Raw genomic sequence first — 25097 nt, 5'->3', positions numbered from 1 at the left:
ACCAGGTGCTAACTGGTAAGACACAAGTAGTATTCTTAGACTTGATTTTTATACAGTACAACAATTTCTAAGTTTCCTAGAAATGTTGAAGGAAGAACTGTATAAACATAAAGCCACCTGTAAGTACAAAAAACAAGCTAGTTCACCCTGTACTCATGCTTTTTCATGACACTCTCACACTTCCAAGCCCCCAAGAAATGAATAGAGCCATAAGAATAATATTTTTAATTAATATTAATACAGAAAGAGCACATAGTACATTCCTTTCCAGCAGCAGCTCATTCAGCCCTACCATTAGGAAAAAAATAAATTAAGGCTAGTTGAGGGCAACCTGCTCCAATGGTTTGTTTCCCTTATGCCTTCTTGGAGACAGCCTGGTAAGCTTAAGAGACTATTTGTGCACAAAACATGGGATGTTTATTTAGCAAAACATCAAGAACAGATAAAAACATGCTTTATTACAGTGGTAAAAATACACAGAGCTTTCAAGCTGCTTTTTACACCAGCTCAGTTGGGAAACCACACCAGTCTGGTGTGCAGCATGGTGGTGCCTTGGTATTGTATGGAACAGGCAATTGTCAGGGATCATGGTGACCACACTCAGCTACTCAGTGGAGTATAAAGTGCACGAGAAAAATAAGTGCATTGAAATGAACCATTTATGATCAAGAGCAATTCTTGTTACACACAGTACTTGCTTAAAATGGGAATATCTCACAGGCTGTTCAGTACAACACAGTACTACAATTTTCAAGAGCACAGAATCAGTATCACATATTAGAAAGACCTTTACTGAACATAGATATTTTTGTATTTTTTCTTCCAATTATCTCCCCGCCCAACAACAAGCCTTCTGATATAACTTATGGTGGGTGTGGTTGAGGTTTTCTTGAAGGATTTTCTTTGCTTGAGTAAATCTGTAAGGCATCACCTTTAGCTAATACCTCTACTTTGCCCTCTATGTTCAAAATAAGCAAGGACTTAGCGGCACAGTGATTTGTTCTGTTTTGAACCCCTAGTTCTAAAAATGTTTAGCAGAACAGGCAAGTTGTATGGGGTGAAGGTTTTTTCCCCCAATTACAAAAGTTTATGTCCTACAAAACTTTACATTTTTACAAGCTGTCAGGAACCATGTTGTCAATGTATTTTCCTACTCACAGGTTAAGGCCATTGCTAGCAGTACTTATGAACCAAACCATGAAGAATGATTTAAGTGCTATTAATTTGGGGGGACATTCATTGTATTAAAAAAAAAAAAGAGAGAAAATAATTGATTGGGAGGTTTCCAAATGCATTAAACAACATAAATGTTGGATGCTTAGTCATTGGAATCTTTGGGCATTACAGTTAACAGCAGTAGATGCTTAGAATGCAAGCTTCAAAATAGCTTATTCAAATTCCCTACAAATATATGCTGAAGGCTAAAAAATCCCCAGAAAACCCCACCTTTTATACCCTTGCATATAAGCTATTTTACAAGTTTCCTTTCACAGTGAAATCACTGTTCTGTTTGTATATTCATTTTTGAGAAAGGAAATAAAATTGGGGTTATTTCTGTAACATTTCATTTACTTTGCCAGATCACTTCCAATGCAGTGCGGTACAGCACAAAGCAATACATTTTAGATTAAAAGACTCCTCGTTTGCCAAAACTAATTTTTTTTGCATGCTATAGAAGACATCTCTGCCCTCTTAAGTGGTAAACAACAAACTAACCATGTAATCATACAGTGCTTGCAAAACTATTTACCATTTTGCAATAATCTATAGTACAAAAGGCAGCCTGTAAAGCACTGCCTGCCTTTCCAAACACAGTATTTGTCACCAAGAAGTGTGCACAGTAAAGAATATTCCCTATGTGTCCCACAGGAAGAGTCCACACTTCTTTCAAGGGAAAAGAGAAAGGCCAGAAGCTTGGAGGCAAGAACCCAAGTTCATTTACACCCATCTGTATTAACTCACTTCTGCTAATAGAGTATGTGTCCTGAAAAGCTGGATACTTTCCAGCTGTACAAAAGAGTAGATATTTTGCTACAAGATTATTCACCTAGGAAACTGTAATATGGCTGCCAATTTCAATTCTCTCCTCTGGCCATAGCAGGTCCAAGGCTGCTCTCCAAGCTCAAGCAGGAAAAGGTAACTAATATAATGAGGCTGGGAGGGTTGGAAAGATGACACCAGTGGAAGACATGAAATTAATGCATTGGGAAAGTAAATCTAGGGCTAGGGCAGAGAAAGAATCCAGACATTCAGACTGATCTCCTGCGTGCAGGTTTGTGCTTGGGCCTGTGTTTGCTCCTTGTTCAGAGGGGTCACTGTTTGGACCTCCTGCCAGGGTGGGACACAATGGGCCTGGTTACAGAATCCATCACCCAAAACCTCACTGAATTTTTTCAGGAGAGAAAGAGCTCTGTACTGAAACAAAAGAGTTTTGCCAAGGAGCACAGACTGGATAAATAAGGGAACATGAAAGCCAGGAGACTCTTCCAGGCAAAAGCAGCGGTGACACCTCTAACAACCTTGTTGCTCTTGAGAGTGAAGGATTAGAGCACAGTTCATGCAAAGACTAATGGAACAGATCAACCCCCTCAGCACCCCCTGCTTCACACAGATTAGTCCTTCAAGCAGTTTTCAAATCTCTGTCTACTACTGCTCAATGCTAGAGCGTGTCTCAAAGAAAGGCTCTAGGTTTTCCAAGAAAAACAAAGTAACCACACTGTCTACAACAAGGGATCAGTCTCCCTTGCCTATAAAGCAGTGGATTTTTCAGTGTGGTTTTTCCTCTGTTATGTTTTGTTATCTCTTCCCTTCTAGAGACTTGATCCCAAAATGGAAGTTGCCATACAAAACAGCTTAGGAGTTGAAAATGTACAGTTCAGATAGATGCAATCTGTACAACCAGATGTTACTGTATATAGAGTTGCATGTTTGCTAGTCAGTGTAGACAGAAGTAGCTAAAAGGCAACTAAAACAACAGTATTTCATTGCAAACAGGAACCAACAGATTTCAAAGTATATTACTTTACATTAACACAGGTTTTGCAGCTTTTCAAGTTAGTTTTCATCAGGTACTTGGTATACAGTAAAACTCTGATCTACCTTTATTTATAGTTTCATATTTCCAGGCAGAGATTTTTAATATTCTCTTTTTAATATTACTAATCCTGAAATGAAGAGTCAGATGAATAACATATTCCCAGGCAGTAGCTTAATGTACTGTAGAAAAGTCAGTTTTGTTTACCAAGGACTAGAATTCACTTCAGTAACATTCCCTGAGGCAACCCATGATTTTATTGTTTTGTCCTAGAATCATTTGTGTACAGTTGCTGTTCTGTTCCAGACTGCTTTGTTTCTTTAAAAATAGACACTTGGAAAAAGACATCTGTTAACTTTCATTGCTAATTTTATATTTTAGCAATTATGATTCCCCTTAGTACCCTCTTCTTTTCCTCTCTTTCCCCTCCAAAAGTTGCAAGTTAACAACACAGCAAGTCTGTGTGCTTGATTTTTGCAAGACAGGGATTCAGATCTTTAAATCAATGTTAATTTTTGAACTGAAAAAAATATAGTAGACAATAGAACATAATATACAATGAGCAGTCTAAAATTTATCTTACTCAAACTGAAGTTATTCTCTCTTTGAGAGAGAATCTGTGGTACTAAAAAGATTAAAGGTGAGGAGAAGGGTGTGGGTAAAGCAACACATGAGAATCATCATCCCTGTCCACAGAAATGCACTGAGCTAGAACACTGTTTCCTTACATTCCCAAAGGCCTAAGGAGACTTCTCCTGATATAATTTCACCTTTCAAAAAAGCCTGTGTATCATCAATGCACTTAAAGCTTTTAAGTTTTAGTAACTTAACTTTGTTTATAAAACAAACACACACAAGCACACTTCCTAGAGTGCAAAATGCTTAAATACTTCAGTGACAGAACTCCATATGTCGTTTTTGGAACAGTAAATTCTCTTGATGTCATAGTCAACTTCCATTGCCAGCAACGGTTGCATTAACTACCCAAAACTGCAGCAAACCCAAGAGTGGGTAACTCTGAACTGTCTCTTCAGTTCTGCAGAGATCCTGGTTCATTTGTATAAACTCATCGTCGGACTTTGATACATGCACATGTAAGCATCACAAAGCAGTCTTCGTGCACAGCCTTGGATTTTCCTGGAATCCAGGGAGTGCAATTCTTCTAGAGACATCTTCAGGTATTCACCAACTTCAGGACACGGGGTAACTTGTGGAATGTTAAAACCATTCTGACCTCCTTTTAAACCATAAGGAAAGAAGGAGAAACAGATTAGGAGAGTACCTACATATATTTGCTCTTCAATGTACTTTTATTATGACAGCACCACCAGTCCTTGAAAACACCTTCTAAAAAACTTAAATACACCACACTGGACTGCTGCAAGGTGAACACCTATGAGAAGTGTATTGTTCAAGAAATCACTATTAGAATCAGAATATCCTACAGTGTTTACCAACAAACCACACCCACACAAACACCACATAAAACCAGGGAGAACTTTGGTTTTTCATTAACACTAAAATTTCTGTGTGACTTTAGGAGAGTGACCTGAATACATAAACCACTCACATGCACTGAATTTGTTAATAACATGACAACTGGTAACAGCTGATGATTTTCAAACCCTGTCTGTACCTGACTTGCAAGACTAAGGCATGGTTTGCTCCTGGCCATTTTCCACATAAAAATGAGCAAATTCAAACAACACAAGTATGGATATCTTGCTGTTCCCAGCTGAGATTTTTAGCTTATGAAGAAAAGCTGAAGAAAAATATTTGCAATACTGAACCCCCTGCTAAGATCAGCAGGAGATATTTCCAGCATCTTATATGATCTAAATTCCCAAAATAAAGTGGTTCTTTACAAACATCAGTCATACATATTTCAAGCACTCTGAAATGAAGCTTGATTGTCTCCTGGCTGTTATAAGAAAGTGACTTTACTTCTTTTAACAGGAGGCAAGATTCTTCTCCCCCTGCCGTACTCACACTGTAACAGAGGGGTTCAAGAATACTTCTTGCAAAAATTGTTACTATGTGTCTGACACTTCATCTATTACTGTTTTTCTTAGGCATCAGAATTGAGAGTCCCTATTTAAACGGGATCTGTTTAAAAAACAGTATCTAAGAAAACATTTGTTTTACTGACATTTGTATTATTACAGAGTAACAATTTTCCACTGATAACTAAACAGATTCAAAGGAATAGCATAGATGTTGTAAGGTGACTATTTCCTTTATTCTAAAGACAGCTACCTTAAGTCATTTCAGAAAAAGTAATAAAAATATTTGTATGCTAACTGATAATCATGAACATCAACTCAAATATAAACGAAAATACAGTAATTTCACTACTATAAGGTGCACCCTTTGACTACAATTTTGGCCCAAACCCAGAAGTGCGCCTTATAGTCGTGAAATTACTGTACATTCTTGCAGTTGATTATTTAAAATTATTTGTCTCTGCCAAATTTGCAAAGCATAGAAAAATGTATACAGAGTCCCACTAGGAAACTTCTGCAGTTATTTCTGTACCATCTAACTAGTAAGGTATCTAACTAAAGTGAAATTCAGAATATGCAAATCAGCAGCTACCATAAAATGTGCTAAGGTAAGGCTGTGTCAAGATCAGTATCCCAGCATCAAGTACATCAAGATAAACGACACTAAGATCCCCCAAACCTTAGGAAATGGTCCCTGAAATCTAAAGTACATATACAAAAATGTGAGAGAAAGTGCAGAGAGGAGATGAGAGGTTACCATCCCGATCTGCCATGCTGTCGAAGAAGAGCCAGGCGGAGTCGTCCCTGCCGTACTTGACAAAGGCCACGTAGTGGCTGGTCTCGATGCACAGCACTGCAAACAGCTCCATCTTCTGCGAGGGGATGCAGCCGTGCCGCCAGTCCCAGTCTGGCAGATCCTTGGGAAGTGACAACGGGTTGAATTTATGACTCTGTCTCTTGGGATGAAGATGAACCTACAATTGAAGTGATAATTCAGAAAAGAAAAAACATCCTGTAAGATCATTTGTTTCAGTGGCAAAGCTAAAAAGAACATTACTGCTGAACAGAAGATTAATGGCTTCAGAGAAGGAACTGTGTCTTCTATATTTTCCCCACCAGCATAGTTCAATATTGCCCAGAAAATTCAAATCTAAGATTAGAAGGGAGGTCAGGTTTAACGAACCAGTTTTCAACTATGCTCAGATTTGTAAAAAAGCCATGACTGACATCTTCATGCAACTGCCACGCAGAGAAACACAGCATTTCAGCCATGAATTTAGCAACTCTAACAAGGTAGCATGAACATAAAAGTAGGATTAAAAACACATGGTTACTACTTCTCCACCATGTCCAGTCCTGGATTTGGCAGTTGCCATGTTGACAAACACATGGCAGAAGTTCCTTGTCTGTCACCAAAGCAGACACTTTATTTGGTGGGTGGCAGCTACGCTGGTGCTTGTGAACAAGTCTCACTATGATCATCTGCCTTTCTTTCAATTATCACAGCATTAACCATTTGCACTAAACCCATGTGAGCAACAAAGACAAGCACTTACTTGTGTATTGCACGTTTTGCAGAACTGCTTGATTTTGCCAGCAGAAATATCAGTGTCTTCATAACACTCCCTGCACTCGTACATGGCGAGCCCTCTGCAGATACGGCACTGCCTGGGAGCTGCAGTGGCAACACAGGTATTAGTCTCCAGGGTGGGGGGCTTTGTTTTTGAAGAAAAGGAATATGAAAATGAAGGAGAACTATTACTTTAAATGGAGAATGACACTACATTTAAAAAAAAAAGTTAAAATGAGATTGCTAGTCAAAGAGAAATGTACCACTCTATTTACCTTCTCTTTGGTGCAATGTGGATTAAGAGAAAAGTATTTACACTGGCAAGTGGCAATACAAGATGATAAAAATCAAGTGCATGAACAAGCAAAAACAGGCTTTTAAATCATGTTAGCTCTCTCTCATCATAGTGGTACAGCTAGCTTAGCCCCTACAGCTGTCAACACCAGAGGGGGAGAAAAAAAAAAAGAAAAAACATAAGCTGATGGCCAAGACAGTGAGAGAAAAGGCCACAACAACTTCAGAGATTATTATTCTAATGAATTTTGGCAGTTTTATTATCTCAAATTTAGAACCTGGTGTCCTTCCTCAGGATAGTGCAATGAAATAATCAGTGGATGACCATTGTCTGAAACTTAGGTCACAAAAAGAAGTGATATAGTTATGGTTAAAAATGCCCAGCCACAATACACAGGTACACATCCTCCTCTCTCAGGTCCCCTTCTAGTCTGATAAACTAATGAATGGCCATATTAATGAACTGCTTTGCAGCTAACAACTAAATTTTAAAAACAGCCCTGAAATTAGTTCAGTTGTACTCAAGATTAAAATAAACAAAAAAGTTGTATTCTATACATTCTTCTGAATTGGAGCTTCTAACTGACATGAGGGAAGAAAGCCTTCTACCCAGTACACTTGCACTTCTCCTCAGCCTGAGCATCTCACACTATCTTGGTAAATATCTAACAAAAAAAATCCCCAACAAATCCACCGGCAGTATCAGGAATATTTTCACTGTCACTCTCAGCAACTGTCTTTCATTATGCAATGCCATGTTATATACTTACTGTCTTCAAGTAAGTCTGTTATATTTAATTCCAAGGAGGGAAAAATTTTATTGAACATTTTGAAGTCTTTTCCAAACCGGGGCATCTGGATAATCAGGCAAGAGGGTGCCTAGGTAAAATGCCAGAATATAATGTAATGAACTTGAGACAAATAATTTTTTAACTTTGTAGACCTTCTTCTAATACTATAAATATATTCATGTTTTTTAAACTCACAGCCCACTGATGGCGGTATCTTGAATTATTAGTCCTTAAAGCAACTCAATGGCAGCAGCTAAGAAATTTTCTTTTAGTAAGTCTTTACCTAAATCAATTTGCTCTGTTCAGCCAAACAACACATGCCACTAAGTGAACCTTCAAATGTTTTAGTCATGTAGGCATCCTGGATCACTGACACAATATTCCCATTTCTAACATGTCTGCATGTTTTTACACCAAATCCTACTTTTGTCCCATAGCTGAATTGACAGATATTTAGGCATGATCACTTTTAACAAGGCACAGCTGTCACCAACCTCTGCAAACTTCAAGTTGCTGTTGATGAATGACCACTCTAGTAACTGCTGAATTGTTGGGACTCCAACTTTCTCATTTTTGTCCATAAAAATTTGATAGAAGTAACAATCTTGTACTTTCTGACCTGCTGATCTAAAAACAGATTTAAAGGAAAAAAACAACAGATTTTGAACCTTTACTGTAATGATGACTGTATCTTACTAGGAAAATAACAGCTACATGAAAATAGTTGACAAAACATTGTCTCTGCATTGAAATATATTGTGCTTGAAAAAAAAACCCAAACAAACAACAAAGCCTGGCAAAACACAGCTCCCTGCCCCTAACAACAAAGGGACAGACAGTCAAGTATTAAGTTTGAACTGACTATAGAAAAATTTAAAGAAACAAAATCAATATGAGTTTCAGAGCATGTTTTAGAAACATACGCCTATGCATGGCTGAACCACCAACTGAGAAATACTTCCTAAGCATCTGCATCAAAAACTCCCAAGACAATAAAGCAGCTTTCACTGGAGAGACAATTAGGAATTTCAGTAATAAAATATCAAATGAAACAACAGTAATTATCTTCAGTATGATGGCTTTAATGAAACATTTCCTCTAAATCAGGGCGATATTTACACTGCTTCCTGCAGTGAAAGTCTCACACAGATGGCTAATGTTGCTGGACTTGCTCTATAGTTAGCAGAGAATGCTCCAAAAGGACAATCCAACTTCAAGGCTCTCCAGCTCTAATTATTAAGACTCCTTCCACATCTAGGCCAACTCTGAGGCAAATTACCAGATAAACTGCTGATGTAAGCTATAGGAAGTAGTCTGGAGAAACTTCTTCATCTCACCAAAATAAAAAAAATTTTAAAAAAAGGGGAAAAGCCCTTTCCACTAAACACACACATCCCCACCACAAACCAATTATCCCCTTCAAAAAACCAGAACCACAAAACCACAACACATTTTGTATGGATAGGGAAAGCTACCAATTTAAGTATGTTTTGAGGCCAGATGTTCAAAACATAGTCAAGTATAAAGTACCAATGTTTTCAGATAGTGTTTCTGTTAAATAAACATAACTGATATATTTGGGAGTAGATATTCAGATGAGCAATTCAACCTCCTCTGGAAGTACAAAAGCAAGGATATAAAAGATGGTGCTCAGGTTGAAGAAATAGTTTTTGCTACTATAGAGAAAAGACATACAGGACTAACTAGCCTCTAACAGCAAAAGAAAACCATTAGGTAGGAGCTGTTTCATCTCAGCATCAAAAGTTCCTGGGAACTTTCATCTGATTTTCTATAAACTGTAACCTCCTCCCACCCCAGCCAACATTTAAACCAATGTTGCTTTTTAGAGTATTCAGGTATCAAGAGGATTCTAAAAGCGTTATGCTCAGTGTTGCCACTACTAAGAAGAAAGGAGACTTCAGAATTGCCCTTGAGGAGTTCAGCTATGTGCACAATATACACAAACTCTACTGCTAAAAGCTGAATGGTGGAACATAAGTTTTGTTCTGTGTATGGCATAGACACAACCACTGAAGACTAAAGAAATAAGATTCACCTTATTTTCAACAGTGGCTCAACTCTTAGAATATGGTGAAATAAAATATTCAAAAATTCTTCTGGATCTGGAGTGAGGAGAGAAAAAATTTGTTAGCATGCAAAACCAGACACATTATTCAAGGCTCATTGAAAGTGAAGGTTTTCAAAATTTTCATAGAGAAAACATAAATTAGTTTTTACAGCTTTATTACCACAATAAGATGACAAACTGTGAATATCGTCGTGACAAGCCTCACTTTATTTTTTTAGCGTTAAATGGCCCTAAAAAGGTACAGGCTCAACAGGGTAACAAAGCTTTCCAGTAAAGTTAAAAAAGATGCTCTGTATTTCAGAGGAATCATTTGGCACCACACAACTTTCCAGGAGAAATAAAAGCTTTCAAAAGGAAGCAGTGAATCTGTAGAGAACCACTGAGGAGCAGTGACAGGAACACAAAACCTACACAACAGTCCCAAGTTCATCTAAACTAGAGACCAAGTTCTCTAACCAAGAATGCAGCCAACAGCAGCTTCCCAGAGGGCTGCTCTCCCCCACCACAGTTTCCTGGTGTCTTTCTCTCCCTGCCACTAACTGCAGTAAATATTGGTTCCAGCATTCACTATTTACAGAGAAACTAGTATTCTCTTGAATAAAAGCAAAACAGTTCCAGAATACAATGCTAAGTAATCAATATATATGCAGTCGGAGATCAAAAAGTTGGGAACTGATTTTTCTAGCTTGATTTGAACATTTTATTTCTTAAAATGCTACATAACCATTGTAACATTGAAATATTGTAGTGCAAAAGTTTATTCCTCAGGGATCAAGTGACAATTTGAAAAAGGACAAACAGTCCAGTGCCTTATCACAGTTTTCTCCACTAACTGCTAGAAGGGAGTTCCAGGGGCACAGGAAGACACTAAAAGAAATCCAGGCAGTGCAGAAATTGTTCAGCAAGGGTTCCTTACATACCTGAGCAAGCAAAAAACACCTTTCTAGCAGCCAGTGGTCACTAAGATCTCTGCTAGAGACACTACTGACACGGAAAAATATTTGGGTATTTTTTTCTGGTGTAATTATGCAGCAGGGTTCCTCAGTTCCTTCATACTAGATTCTTAAGTCTCAAAGAAAAATAAACCTCCCCCCTATTACCTTTTTCCTCTGAAGTGAATCCTGATGCAGCCTCAACTTTTTCAAGTATTTTCCTCAGCTTCATTATTTTTGTAGCACATACATATCCATATCTAAGATAAATGGGTTTATGAAGCTATTAGCTAGTTTGTGATCAAGTCAGAGAAGTAGAAAAAAAAGCCAAAACCAACCACTTAAATACTGAAATACAGCTTCTCAAATCCTTCTTTAACTGCATACAGTATTTCTTCAAAACTACTGATTTCTCATATTTAATCTGACTCCCAGTTTTCTTAATGTAGTATAAATTTAATGCAGTGCTCAATGTTCTTTTACAACCTTTAAGAGCATTTTTAATCATTAACTTACCAGGACAATTGTTTTCGGATTTGTCAGTCAATTTTTTTTTTCACTCTAATCTGCACTGCTTAATACATAATTTCAGAATGTCACATAACAACAGCACTGTGGGAGTTGTTAACAACAACAACAACAAAAAAAAGCAATATTTGAGAAAAAAAACCACAGAGCTGTACTGCTGACACAAGAAGCAGAGTCTTTGAGTATTCAGTCTTTCCCCCTAAAGTTTTAAGCATTACAAAAGGACAGTGACATTCAGCCACCTCAGGCACTTGAGATTCCTGCTACTCAGTGTGTATCCTGCTATCCTACCTGTTCCACAGACCCTGCAACACACCAGGCAAAGTACACACTCCCTGACAAGAACAAGGCTTCAGGGGACAACATTTTTATTTATCAAAATAAAAATTTTGTCAGAAGTTGTTCAGTGACAACCCACAGAATTTTGGAATTACTGTAATATTCACATTTGAAAAAAATTAAGCTTAAGAACAATAACTTTTCATGGAGATTTTTGTTGCACCTCCTTTGCTCATTGTGCCTGAAAAACGACAAAGGTTATACTAAGTTCTTTAAAATAACTGGCTACTAACAGACCACATGTAAAAAGTAATGAAACTTCTAAAGCCTTGCTAAATCTGTTGAACTGTGAAACTCCATATAAGCCAAATAATATTTTTGTCAAGTACAATAGCATTAAAAACACGTAGAGATGAATGCTGTGAGCAAACATAACTTGTATTTATCAATACTTTTGTATTCATACTTGCACAAATTTTACAGCAGCTTTGTGCTGATCCATTTGCAAGTAAGAAACTAGTGAAAATATTTATCACCAAATAATGAATAACTCCTTCCAGTTATCACTGATTAAATCTGCTATGAAGAAAAAGTAAAAATACTTAAGAGAAATACACTGAGTAGCAGCAGAGAGCCAAACTTGTCAGATTTGCAGTAGGAATGCAAACACTGCAGGATCTCTCTAATTCATGCTAGACTAGAGACCAGTCCTTGTCTTTACTTACATTCTCAGGGGATTCACAATCTCTGTCCGCAGCAGCTCCTGAGTCTCACTGTAATACTCTACATCATTAATTTCTTTAGGTCTGAGTAGCACAGTGTCCAAAACAGAGCTAAAAGAAAAGAGGCTACAAAGAAAAAAGGCAAAGGAAGGTTGTTTTTACCATTCAGATGCCTGAGCAACACAAGACAAACCAAGCAAAGTCACAGAAGAATTAAAGAACTAAGCAAACTCAAAAAGAAGCAATCATGGACAGGGGACACAGCTGCACTAAATAGCAAAGTCCACTCCAACCCAGTTTCCTTTCTGCAGCAAAGTACAGAACCAGTTGCCCAGGCAGAATTCTGCAATGAAGCTGTAAGAGGCATTTCCCTCCCTCCACCCCAGCCTGTGTTCTCCTTATCCTTCAACCATTTCCAGGCCAGGCTCTCCCTCAGTCTAAACCAGCAGATCCATGAGGGCAGTGCAGTTTGGCCAAGCTCAGCACTTCACTGCTCACACTGGGAGAGCACAGGGGTTGCAGCACAGGACACTGGGAGCTGCACAGGAATACACACGGACACTCACTCAAGCAAAGATCACGTGTTCTGCATTTCTAGCATGGGATGCCACTATACAAATTAGGAACTTACCAGAATAAGGTGGAGTCTAAGTAACAGGAGTTGTAATGACCCTGGATACCTTTCTTCTTTCCAATCATTGTCTCTAAACCTTCTTTTTCCATTTTTGGAGGAGTGTTTTCTTCTACCACTTCACTTAAGTAACCTCCAAAGGCTGAAATTTTTTTTTTCAAAAGACACTTTAAAGCCTCAAATTTTATCCCCCTTGAGATTTTCCTATCAATGTTTTATAGCTAAGTTGCTGCCTTAGTGCAATCATTCCATCTCTGGAATAAAATACCGTTTTACTATAGCTGAGACTCCCTGTCTTCCAGAGAGTGAACAAGGCCTTACATTCCACACTAGAGTGCTTCAGAAAGCCTGCAGCACTGAATTAATTTTATCCAGTAGGAATGAAGTTCTCTTTTCATTACAAATGCCCTGTTCACACTACCTTAAAAGTATCAGACATTTTTTTTTGCTGTTGTCCCAGACAATACAATGTGACCCAAGAAATCTAAAATACATGAAGTTAGGGGCAAAATAAAGTTTTTCACCACTAACTTCCATCATAAAGATACATGCTTTTCTTTGTTAATATTTAAATAAAATAGTTTGATGTTATAGATTACAGAAAAATAACTGCCTTCATTTCTTTTAACGCAATCATACTGTGCTAGACTTGCAAATACCATTTTCAGCAAGATTGTTTTACAACTTCTAAAGCAAAAAATGTACAGCATAAAAAATTCCCATAATTTTATGACATTTCTTTTAATATATTTTATATTAAATATATATATTTTATATTTAATATATTTTCTTGTTTTAAAGCATAAAAGAATAATTCAAGAATCACTGTATTCTGTACAGGCTGATCTGCTATTCATTAATATCAATGAAGTAATACCTGTACAGATTTCCAAGCGCTCAATACAAAGAACTTATTGCAGGAATGAATGAACCCAAAGCCCTGCCAGTTCCCAGCTGATAAACAAGAAATAAGCAGGTCAGTACCTAGAGAGTTGCAGCGCTCGATCTGGTTGGAAACAGGCTGGAGTGAGGCAAACCTGGAATCTGGCCTGCAGCTTTTGAGCTTGACAAAAAGAGCTTTCTTTGGAGCACACGTGAAGTATCGAGTTCCTTTAAACGTTCCGTCCGTACAGCCTGCACATTCGTCTTCCTGAAAATTCAAGTGAGAATTCACTGTTTTTCTTATTTCTACAATTCTGCAGCAAGACATTAGATAAGGAATCTACCCACAAGTCACCCTTTCTGCTACTCTGAAACATGATACACACAGTTTCTGTAACTGAGTACCCAAAGCCTCAACTGAGGTGTTACTTAACTGGATTTACTGAGAAAATTAGGACTTGCATATTTCTTCATGCTTACAATTTCACTCCATCCAAAATAAAACAAAAATTCCATCAAAAGCAGCATAGGGGAGGGTAGGAGGAGACTGTGAATTTAACCTGGTCCAGATACCTTCTGTAGTTAGAAAGAGCACTTTTTATCACTTAATTAAAATCACTGAGCATGGAGGAGCGTGAACAATTTCAGCATGATTTGGCTGCACAAGTAAAATGCCTGCTTCAAAGCACACAAAATGTACATCAGGGAGAGACAACACAAACTAGGAGTGAACAATAACAAGCTGTTATCTTTGAGAACAGGATTTAAGGCACATTTCCTGCTTACTAACACCAGCTAGGCTTTAATGCACAAGTGGCAGCCAGGTTAATGCATGACACCCTAAGGAGCAGGCTCAGAATGCCTGCAGCAAGCTATGGCTTCAACTCCATCCACAACACCCACAAGGATCAGGACTTCTTTGTAACAGCCGGAATTCCAGTCACATTCTCACATATTTTGCTTGTGTTTTACATCATTTTACACTGGTTTATGTAATATTTTAGTGAATATTATCCTAAAATAAAGAAGCCCATCTTCCCAATTGTGTACACATTAATTTAACCAATACCCCATCACAGCCTTGGCAGCAGCTGCCACAGAGGGAATGTCAGTACACAACAGTAATTCACGTTTGAGGCAACTGTGTTTTTTTTTTTTTTACAAAGAGCCCACAGAAACACATAAAACACATGGCTGTCAAATCAACAATAACACTACTGTCAATTATCAAAACCAGTCTTACAGCTCTGACAATCGTCACTCTGCCTGTCTGCTGATATGCAAACAACAAACAAAAAATTATATTCAACAAAGACTACTACAGTTAGAGAATTTTATATAAATTTCCACTTAAAGGATCTCTAAATTTCATTTTTTCAATTGCAATCTCCATAATGTAAGCAGAGGACACTCCTTAAAAGCAAGGAAGTGATCAGCCCCACAAATTCCTTTGCCCACTGTGATACAAACACATCTCAGAGCCTACAAACAGGGTAAGGTGCAGGGGAGCCATAAAAGTCAGAGCTTATCAAAGAATTTAGCTCTAAGGAGACCACTTGGCAACCTGTTTGGGCAAATCCCCCAGACTGGCTGCTTTTGCAGCGTATAGAGGCACCAGCTCTGAGAAACAAAACTAGTAATTACCATAAATGGGAACTAGAATTTATATTTACCAGTTCCAGTCCTGCCAATACTTCATTTACTCCAGGGGGCTGGCCAATCCAGCGGATTACTCCATAGAAAGGAGGATTTTCTTTAACTTCAGCCAAGGAACCTGCTTCAAGACCATGTGAGTTTCCAACTGGGCTTGCTGTTGATGGACTCTCCTGGGTAGCTGTAGTATTCCCATCACCCATGACAGACTGAACAGATAAAGAGAGAGGACTATGTCCAATAGTACCATTAGTACTAGTTGTTTTTGTCAAGCTAAAGGGGAGAGAGTGAAATCTGTTTTCTGTAGACACAGAGTTTGTTAAAGGTGGCTGCAGTGGTGGTGAAGAATGCCCAAATCCAGGAGATGAATCCGTAAGTGACTTTGAAGGGTCTTCAGCAGCTGTTAAAAACAAAACCAAGATGTTAGTAAGTGTAGGGGTGTTTTTTCCCCTGTATTAAAAAAGGAAAGACTTGGCTCTCAAAACACCAACATCTAACGTAACAGGTGGGAAGCACTAACAGCTGGGGACATTTAGGAAGACTTTTGTTACTTGGCAGCACTGGAAACACAGAAGTGACTGAGCAGACACTGCTGCAGTCCCACCACTTTTACCACAAGCAGCACAACTGAATAGCACAGAGAAACAAAATGTTAGAAACTATAGGAAAGTTTAGATTGAAATCTTTTCTTTCATCATCATATGAGACTTTTTCTTTTAACATGAGTTAACAGCCCCAAGGATTATGACTGCAGGGGGGAAAACTAGAAAGAGCTCATTGATCATTGTGATTGAGGAAATTATTTGGTTGACAGCTTATAAAGACATAAATAATTGCTTGCAGAGACAATTTGCAAATAGAAAAGTGCTTATTTCACTGACTCTATCACAATATACTTTGTTTCTAATACAAGGAATCTATCAGTGTCTATAAAGAACAAAGGACTTAAACATGTCATGAGCAATGCAGTGCCTGATAAGAGATCACAACTATATGGAATAGCACAAGCACTCTCATCTCACTGGGTCTTCTCTCACCTCTCTACATAGCCATAGAATACCCTGAGTTGGAAAGGTCTCTAATACACAATTGGTATTCACAGAACAAAAGCTTTTTCATTCTCCTCATGCTGTTTCCTTAAATGAAGTTAATGTCTTAAAAATGTTGAAAAAGACATCTATTACACAACCAAGAACAATTTTAACCCATTTTATTTTCTTTGTGGTTCAAGGAATTCAGGGGCTACTGCTGCTACAGGTTTCTGGTGTAATTTAACAATTTAGTATTTACCCCTTCAGTCAACCACACTTGTCTAAAGTTTACCAGGAAAAAAAAATAGGTCTGGAAGCAAATCAAGGTATATTGATCCTTCGAGTATGTGCACTCATACTTTTAAAAACTGAGAGATTTTATAGAAATAACTTTTTAAACCCACATATACACAGATAATTTCACTGCTCCCACTTCCAGACTGATTAGATGGCAGAATATTACAGCTCCCTTGGGTCTGTAACACAGCAACAAAGACAGGCAAAACACAATTACTGTGTATGCTCAGCTACAGGGAATACTTCATGTATTCCACACCAGACTCAGCTTTTATTCTGCCTGTGAGACATGTGCATTCCCACAGAGCTGCATGTGAGTTGCCAAGAACACAATCTCCTACATGTAGAATAAAACCACAGGTCACACCAAGACAGAGAACATTTCCACAGGGAAGCAAAAGATGCTTTTTGTAATGTCGTATGTGTTCTACTATGACAACACAGTCCAACTGTTTCACATTTAATCACATCCTTGTTTTATTTGAAGAACATAATACACTCTAGTTTTGTTAGCTTTTAAAATAAATATACAAATATACAAAAAACTATCCTCTCTCTTTACCTTCATCAATATACCATGGGGATTTTGTTTTCGTTTGAGGCTGAGAGTCAACTGATGAGCCATTTAAAGTGTAGAAGACTTCAGATCTGCTTCTATTTCCAGGTTCAGAGGTAGATCCTGGAAAACAACATATTTTATTAAGAGATTAATCTCTATATACAAAAGGTCACCTACACTCTTATTTCACAGTATAGATTTGTTACTACACTTTCAAGAAGACACAACTGCCTTTCCACAAACAAACAAACTCTCCTATCAAGGCTAACACAGTTCTAAGCTTACAACAGGTAGAAGTCTACACCAAATCCACATACACTCTGAGCTGAAATCTCAAGTCACCAAGCTAAAAAGAAGGCAGAAAACACCCCTCAAGAGCAAATTTTTCATGACTACAAATTATGAATATAAGAAGGTATTTGCAATACTGTAATGGGTTTTGGTTTTAAAGCACTAAAATTTCACAGTAGGCAAATAAATTACTGATCCAATTCTATAATTTGTGCCAATATAACCACAGTTACTACAGTGAAGATCATCTCTGCCAGCATCCAATGCCAGGTAAACATGACAACTTACAGAATATATTGTCCTTAGTATTCTACTACTCAATGTAGCCACTAGTAATATCAAAAGATACTGAATTATTATTTCTGTCTTTACAAAAAAAAAAGCTTCTCCTTCAGATTTTGTTTGCTTTTTGGTTTTTTTTTCCCCTGGGAAGTTTTCAGAGTTGAACAAAAACAGTCAAGAAAGTTTATATTTTGGGAATTCAATTCTGGTTTTGAATTACAGCAAAATTAATACAGTCATAATTAAGTAGATCTGCTCCTGGCTAAAAATTTTGAAATTACTAGTTCTGCAAGAAGACAACAGCAAACTATATTTATTAAAAACCAAAACAAAACGATAAACACACACCACACTTCCAGAGTAACAGAATGCATCCCTGACCTGGTGATACTAGATAACTCAGTAATATGGTCTTGAATTTTTGCTAAACTTCAATCTCTTTCATGAATATGAAGGCAGATTGAGCAATCTTAACTTAAACTGTCTACCATCTTTATAATGACTAAATAAATTCTTACTAATACTCTACTTCAGAGAAATTTAATTTTTAACTACAATTGTACTTGATGATCTTAAAGGTCTTTGCCAACCCTGATGATTTTGTGAACTTGACACATAACTGAAACAATACATCAACTGAAAGAAAAGACAATACTATTTTGCAAACAACACAATTTTTTAACCTTCTATAAGTCAAGAAAACCCCTTCCCATACATACCTATAGCCTTTGGCTTACTATGATTGAACAAGCTTTTGTCACCACTTCTTGAGGTATAGGCCAGCTTGGGAGGTCTCCTGTCCTGTGACACAGTCTCTAAGACATGGTACATCAAGAGAGTATTAGCTTCCCTTTTCTGTTTTCACTTTGTTACACAAAGTTCACCTCAAAACAGAACCGAACAAAGCTCTGCCATCACAAGCTTTAACACAGTGCAACAAAGCCTTGTTTGGCACATAATCTGCTTTTGTCACATCAGCAATTGCTTACTGCAAAGTCTGCCATTACTTCTTGAACATATCTAACAAGTTGACTTCACATTCTTTAACATATGAATGTATTTCCATTATGGGAAACAGATGCAAGACATTTTAAGCTTTTTCTACCAACATATCTACAATAAATGTTCTTTTCAAAATATGGAGAAGTCCCTGTGAATTCTCCAAAGAGCAGAAAATTTGTGCAAAAACATGTATGTCAACTAAACCAGCAAGCAGGAGGCAGACAAGAAAAGTCAGCCAAATTGAAGTGTGAGAGCAACAACTACAGATTACAGACTCATTAGAACCTGCCTAGAGATAGTGTCCAAATAAAAGTCTAATAAAAACTTTTCTTTCATCAGAAAGGAAATCAGGGAACTGTAGTTGTTACAAGTTAACATCATTCAGTGAACTACTGCAGCGAATTTTTCCACAGTCTTGACAGGCATTTCCAAGTATTTATGCCCAGAATGCACACATAATCCTGCCAACACCTTTCAATCACAGAGCAGCTTTCTGACCAAGATATCTGAACTTCTGGAGTAAATTGAATGACAGTCCATAGAAAAGATTCCCACTACAGACACTCACATATTCAGGAATATTACACACTGCACAGTATTGTAAATAGTATACAATTTGACAGGAATTTTGTTCAGTATTAAAGATCTTCTACTAGTGAGACTGTAACCCAAAGTAGGGCAAAACTGAAGAGAAATATAACAGAGAAGGTAATTCAAGTGAACTTAGGGTATTAATTCTGCAGTATTGCTTTAATCATATAACTGTGCCTAGATGGAGGATGTCCTAGATGTTATCAAAGTCTGCCTTCTGGTTAAGAAGCAGGGCATACCTGGAATAACATCATTGATATGCAAAAGAAGTGTACTTTCAACACTTGCAAAACTGCACAGCTGTATTCCATTATATCTTCCATCCCAGTTTCCAATCGGATTATCCTAAAAATAGAAAAACACATTACATGTATCCCAAAAGAAGATTTACATCATACTGAATACACACATATGTCTTTAGGAATATAAAAAGTAGGAAAATGAAATGTTTGACATCATCTACTTTTTCTTGTAACTAATTTTGTATTTAGAATAGCCAAACATTAGCCTTTAAAGACAAAAGCTTAAAACATTATCTCTTGAGAACAGCTCCTACTTTAATAAGCATTTTTCTTCTAAAAAGCACTATTGATAAACAAGCTAGAGCAATTCCAGTGCATTTTTAGGGAAGAGGTAATGCAGCCAAGAAAATGGAAGCATCTAACCTACAAAACCAGAACAATCTTGAACTACCAAAAGTTTAAAAGCTGTTAATTTTTAAAAATTCATGTGGCTAGAAATATTTTTAATTACAAGCTTCACATTTTCTTGAAAGATAACTTTTGTACTTGAAACTCACACATTTAAGGTAGAACAAAGTCAAACAAAACAGTTACATGAAAAAAAGCTTTTAAAAATGGCTAACAAAAGAAAAAGACATCCAGCCTACTTTTTTAACAGGCAGAACAAAGCCAGTCTCACAACAAACACTTGACTCCATGACTTCAAGACTGACACCTAGCATGGCAAGTAGCTCAGTGGAGGCTCCTCAGAGTAAGCAGAGTGTTTCACCTGAACTGTTTAGCATCAAATCCGACATCATTTACCTGATGCCAAGAAAATTACCACCAAGGGCATCTTTGAACAGTGTTTATTTCCCATTTTAGGTCAGCCTCCGCTGAAGTAGCTTGTGGATAATGTTGTTTCTTCTACGTGCATGTCATTCACTAGCTAACACACATGCAGAAGTTATTAAAGTCAGATTATTTTCTTACCATGTCCACTCCAACAACGTATCCTAAACTTTCGTTTCCTGGTAAGACATCACAGAATATAACTGTCCCATACTCTATACTCTCTCCTATCTTCAGAGAAACCCTGGAGTTGATCTCCAGAGGAGGAAGTTCTACCTGCATTGCGTCAACTGGAGCTGCATAGTCACTCTCCAGTTCATTGTCATCATCTTCCACCAGCTCCAGTTTGTCCAAAGCAACAAAAACCCCACAATCCTCATCACATCTGAAAAGCTGCTTGCCTTGGTACTGTCCATCAGTAAAGCCCTGACCACGACCTTCTTCCTAAGTGTCAGAGGAGGAAGAGGAAGGAAAAAAGAGATTAAAATATCAAATTATGTATTTTGTGAAAAATAAGACTACTAAAAAAGCAGTGACATAATCCAGTGTTTTGGACAAATTGCACTAAGAATTTGCTTGATGCACTATTGTTATTGAGAGAATTCTGTTGTCAGAATCTGTAGCAAATACACAAACTGTCTATCTTCAGGGAATAAAGAGCAAGATGTCACTAGATTAGAGAGTAGCTGCAGGCAGAAGCCTTTATACTCAGAGAAACATGTTTTCTTCAGGTGCAAATTTTGCTTCAATCATCAAATTTCTGCCATATCAAGACAAGACTACTTCATACTAGACATAATGCTAAGCATTCAAAAATTCCATTTATATGCCATATAAAGTGAGGTGATTTTCAGAAACACTTGGGCCTGATATTCCCTGAGGTTCTGAGTGAGAATTACAAAGAGTTCAGGAAAGTTTAAAGAGTACTTTGAAAAGAGAACTCTCCTGAACCTAATCCTTCAAGGAGCACAGAACAGATACATTCTCTATTTTAACTAGTTGCCATTGGACTTTTAGGGGATCTACAAAAACAGAAGCCTTAAAATCCAAACCTGCATTTACAGACTCTATCCTGACACAGGAAAACAAAGTTCTCAACAGAAAACTGAGAGTTAGATCTTCACCTTGATAGGGATGTAAGTATTTTTGCCCAGAGACGTGGTGGATGCCCCATCCATGGCAAGGCCAGGATGGATGGAGCTCTGGGGAACCAGGTCTAGTGGAAGATGTCCCTCCCCATAGCAAGGGGTTTCAGACTAGATGATATTTAGTCTCTTCCAAGCCAAACCATTCCACAATTCCATGAATTAAATTTTTCTGGGCTAGAGGACTTAGAGTGTGTTCAAGTCTTTCTGCCAGCCCATGCACCACATCAAGCTTCACTCAGGATGGAGATTACAAGGCTGATGTGATATGGCTGGCACGTTCACATAAAAGTATTTATGAGAAGACCAAAGCTAACGGATTTTAGGGGTAATATGTTTCTAGAAAAAAAATTATTGGGACTTCCTCTTTATACTGAAGATGTATTTAGCTCACCTCATAAAGTATATCTGATACTACTCCTTAGCAAGTAACTTACCAGCAACTCTACTCCAAAGTATATCCCTGTTAGGGACCTTTCTTGCATTAAGGGTCCTCTGAAGCGAACAACTCCAGGGTATTTCTCATCCCCTGATCTCAGCTGCACTCTAACAGGTGAGCCAATATCTATCTGGACACCTTTAGCTAATCTGCTTTTGCTTTTAAACAAACTGTATCTTTCCTCACAGTTAGTAATAGCCAGAAGCAACTCAGCTAGTTTTTCATTTATTTCTATAACGTCCTTCTCCTCCACAAACAAGATTGCATGAGGTTGTTCCAGAATCTTTAATCCAATCTGCAGTTTCTTGCCTTTGCATGGAATATTTCTGGAGTGTGCCACAGAAGAACGGTCTTGGAAAAACTGCCCAATGCTACCTTTGGGCACTTTCAAGAGCTTTTGAGTCTGCTTGTCTATGACACTGCATTCTTGGAGAAGCAAGTAAAAGATCCGCTCTTCCCAATAGGATGAACTTGCTTTTTCTTGACTCCATAAGCCTGAATTCATTGTGATTAAAACTTTAAAAGCTGCACAGAAGTCTTCAAGAAATATAAGCTCTTGATTTATGTGCAGTGATCTTTCCAAATTCTACTGGAGGGTCCAATCTTTGTGAAACAATGCAATATTCATTTTGCAAAGAAACACATTCAGAGCAGAAAGCCTAGAATAAAAAGAAAAGGAAAAAAAAGACAAAATCGAATTAGGTAAATGCAGCTAGTCTTAAGCAAAACACAAAACTATTTAAATCTGTGACCAGACTCATTCCTCATACAGATCAGAGTTCAGCAAAATGCAAGGCAGTGACCACACTGTACTGCTGATCATGGACAGACACATTTACCCATTTCTGTTCCTTACTGCTGTGAATTTAATTTCCTTCTTTAGTTCCTTGAAAAAAAAGAGGTGTAGAAAACATACAATGAAATGCAGTAAACAAAGAAAACACCCATAAGTGAAAGCAAAAAGAAAACCTAAGTACAAATGAACACAAATAAACAACCTGCTCTAGTTTACAAACAATATTTTAATGAAACTTTCAACTATAAAGCTCTTTTCCCATGCTTAGTGACTACTTATTTCTGACAAAGTGTACTGCATCTGTCATCCTGCATAATGTTTTGATTTAGTGATGCAGAAAATCGTGTTGACAAAATAGAGCAGTAGAAAATGGGGACTTTAGTGACTTATAACAGCCATTTCTTTAATAGAAGTGGACAGTTCCAGTAATACACAATATATGAAAACCAAATTATGCCAGCATTGCAACATGCATGTCTCAGAAAAAAACATTGGAGGCTCTTATTTTTACCATTCTAGAAAGAAAATTCATTTCAACAAAGTAGAAGATACTTCACTTTCAGTTATTAAAATACCATAGAGCACACACCTTAGTTAAGCATCATCTTTAGAAATACAGTTCACAACCAAAGAAGTGAAAAAGAACAATTTGAAAATACTTCTTTGAGCATGTGTGTCTATAGTTTTGATCATAGTGGATACATGAAGAAAGATCTGCAGTACCTTAGCAGGATTTGCTCTTCTAAAGATGACAGCAAAGGGCAGTATACAAGTCCAGAATGCATTGTCACAGAAATTTTCCTGTTCCAAATCTGTGATGCCACAGTTTGCATTAAGTTAAAGGACAATCTCAGTGACTATTTATACCTAAAGGCAAATAATCTTTGTCCTTGTGTCTAGATACCCTATTTCTCCACAACTTTTCTCTGATGGCATTCAAATACCACAAACTCTATTGCTGTTTCTCCTACCCTGTTTGAACCTAGTTTCAGAAGCTACAGAAAAGCAATGAAATCCAGTAGTCCTGCAATTATTTTCCTTATCTTTTTAAACCGTCAGGGTATTTAAAAAGCTCTTTCCCCAAAGAAAAGCAGTAACTACAGACAACCTGAAACTTGGGCAAATCTCATCTTTCAGATCCTAGGAACTCACACACCCCTGTGCTGCCTTCCTGAGGTTCCTGTACCATCTCCATCTGTGACACACGGGGTCAGTGTCAACTCCACACTTCCACACTGCTGCTGCAGCAGCTCAAGGAGTTCTGGGGCTCAGTGTGCAATCTGCAAAGTAACTAAAGCAATCTCAGGGCAGGATCCAGGCAGCTCCAGACCTCACTGAAGGAAAGTCTGGTAGGCCATCCATGTGTTTCCAAGCTAAAAAAGATTCTTCTCACTTTTATTTGATACACATAAATGGTCTTTAACATTTGTTAATGATTAACAAAAAAATGGTGTGAGCCTGGGATTGAAATAATTAATGTGGAAATTGATGAAGAACACAGCAAGACTCCCCTCCTCCTGCCCCACATGGAAATATGATTAAATGACCATTCATTTTTCTAAGTCTACTCTGATGATAAGAGTTTCATACAAGTTCTGACTAGTTCTCTCCCTTTACTTTTTTCAAACAAGGGGGAAAAAAGCAAACCCTGTCTTGTTCTTCATCGCTCCTTTTTATATTCTCAAGAACATTTATGTTCTTTTAAGAGTTGACACGCTTTACTTTCCTTTTTTTTCCCAAGCCATTCCACAAAGTTTCTCCAGTAGACTGCAAACAAGTATCACTGACATTACAGGGATTCTGATTTTTCCTACTTCATTTACAGAAATAATTCATTTTAATTTTTGTAGGTATGCATGGAAATAATAGATTAAAAGAGAAAGTCTGTTCAACAGCTTAAAATAGACTAGTTGATTTTTTTAAAAATAAGCTTTATCATATCTATTTTTAATAAGTATATCTTGTTTGCAAGTCCATTGCTGCAACAATACAATCTTCACATGTTTAGTGGTAAAGAATTCAGTGTGCAAACTTGTCAAAGGCTGCATTTAGATCACGTAATAACTTGATGTGGTGTGTGGTCAGTCTTTCAAAGCCCTAGCCACCCACAGAAATGTTACTAAACCACTGCCTATAGTACCAAAAGGTTTTTTTTGTTAAAGAGTTCATTGTCACTATATAAA

At 37.5% G+C, this 25097-nt stretch overlaps 1 protein-coding gene across 2 annotated transcripts; it reads right to left on the bottom strand.

Annotated features, from left to right (window-relative positions):
• Positions 1-210: 210 nt before the first annotated feature.
• On the bottom strand, positions 211-22779 carry CYLD (CYLD lysine 63 deubiquitinase). 2 transcript variants are annotated; one of them, XM_033069480.2, is made up of 16 exons: positions 22117-22779; positions 20811-20978; positions 19701-19806; positions 18588-18683; positions 17299-17415; positions 15429-15808; positions 13858-14023; positions 12874-13015; positions 12246-12368; positions 10882-10973; positions 9749-9815; positions 8187-8319; positions 7672-7780; positions 6594-6712; positions 5795-6011; positions 211-4271 (listed from the first exon to the last, which is right to left on the bottom strand). In XM_033069480.2, exons 1-16 carry the CDS (start codon positions 22621-22623, stop codon positions 4087-4089), a joined length of 2727 nt encoding a protein of 908 aa, XP_032925371.1. In that variant the 5' UTR covers positions 22624-22779; the 3' UTR covers positions 211-4086. The 2 variants fall into 2 exon arrangements, with proteins under 2 accessions (XP_032925371.1, XP_032925370.1); XM_033069479.2 differs by having other exon boundaries at positions 20676-20978; positions 22117-22773.
• Positions 22780-25097: the final 2318 nt, after the last annotated feature.

Source organism: Catharus ustulatus, chromosome 11 (assembly GCF_009819885.2).
Source record: "Catharus ustulatus isolate bCatUst1 chromosome 11, bCatUst1.pri.v2, whole genome shotgun sequence".
Lineage (NCBI taxonomy): Eukaryota > Metazoa > Chordata > Aves > Passeriformes > Turdidae > Catharus > Catharus ustulatus.
This window is presented reverse-complemented; position numbering and strand designations above follow the sequence as displayed.

Coding starts and splice junctions, on each gene's coding strand:
- CYLD (XM_033069479.2), bottom strand. CDS start 22,623: ATGAATTCAGGCTTATGGAGTCAAGAAAAAGCAAGTTCATCCTATTGG. Junction 7,781..8,186: donor GCAACTTGAAGTTTGCAGAG/GTTGGTGACAGC, acceptor CATTTTACCTAG/GCACCCTCTTGCCTGATTAT. Junction 6,012..6,593: donor GCAAAACGTGCAATACACAA/GTAAGTGCTTGT, acceptor CTTCAATTGTAG/GTTCATCTTCATCCCAAGAG.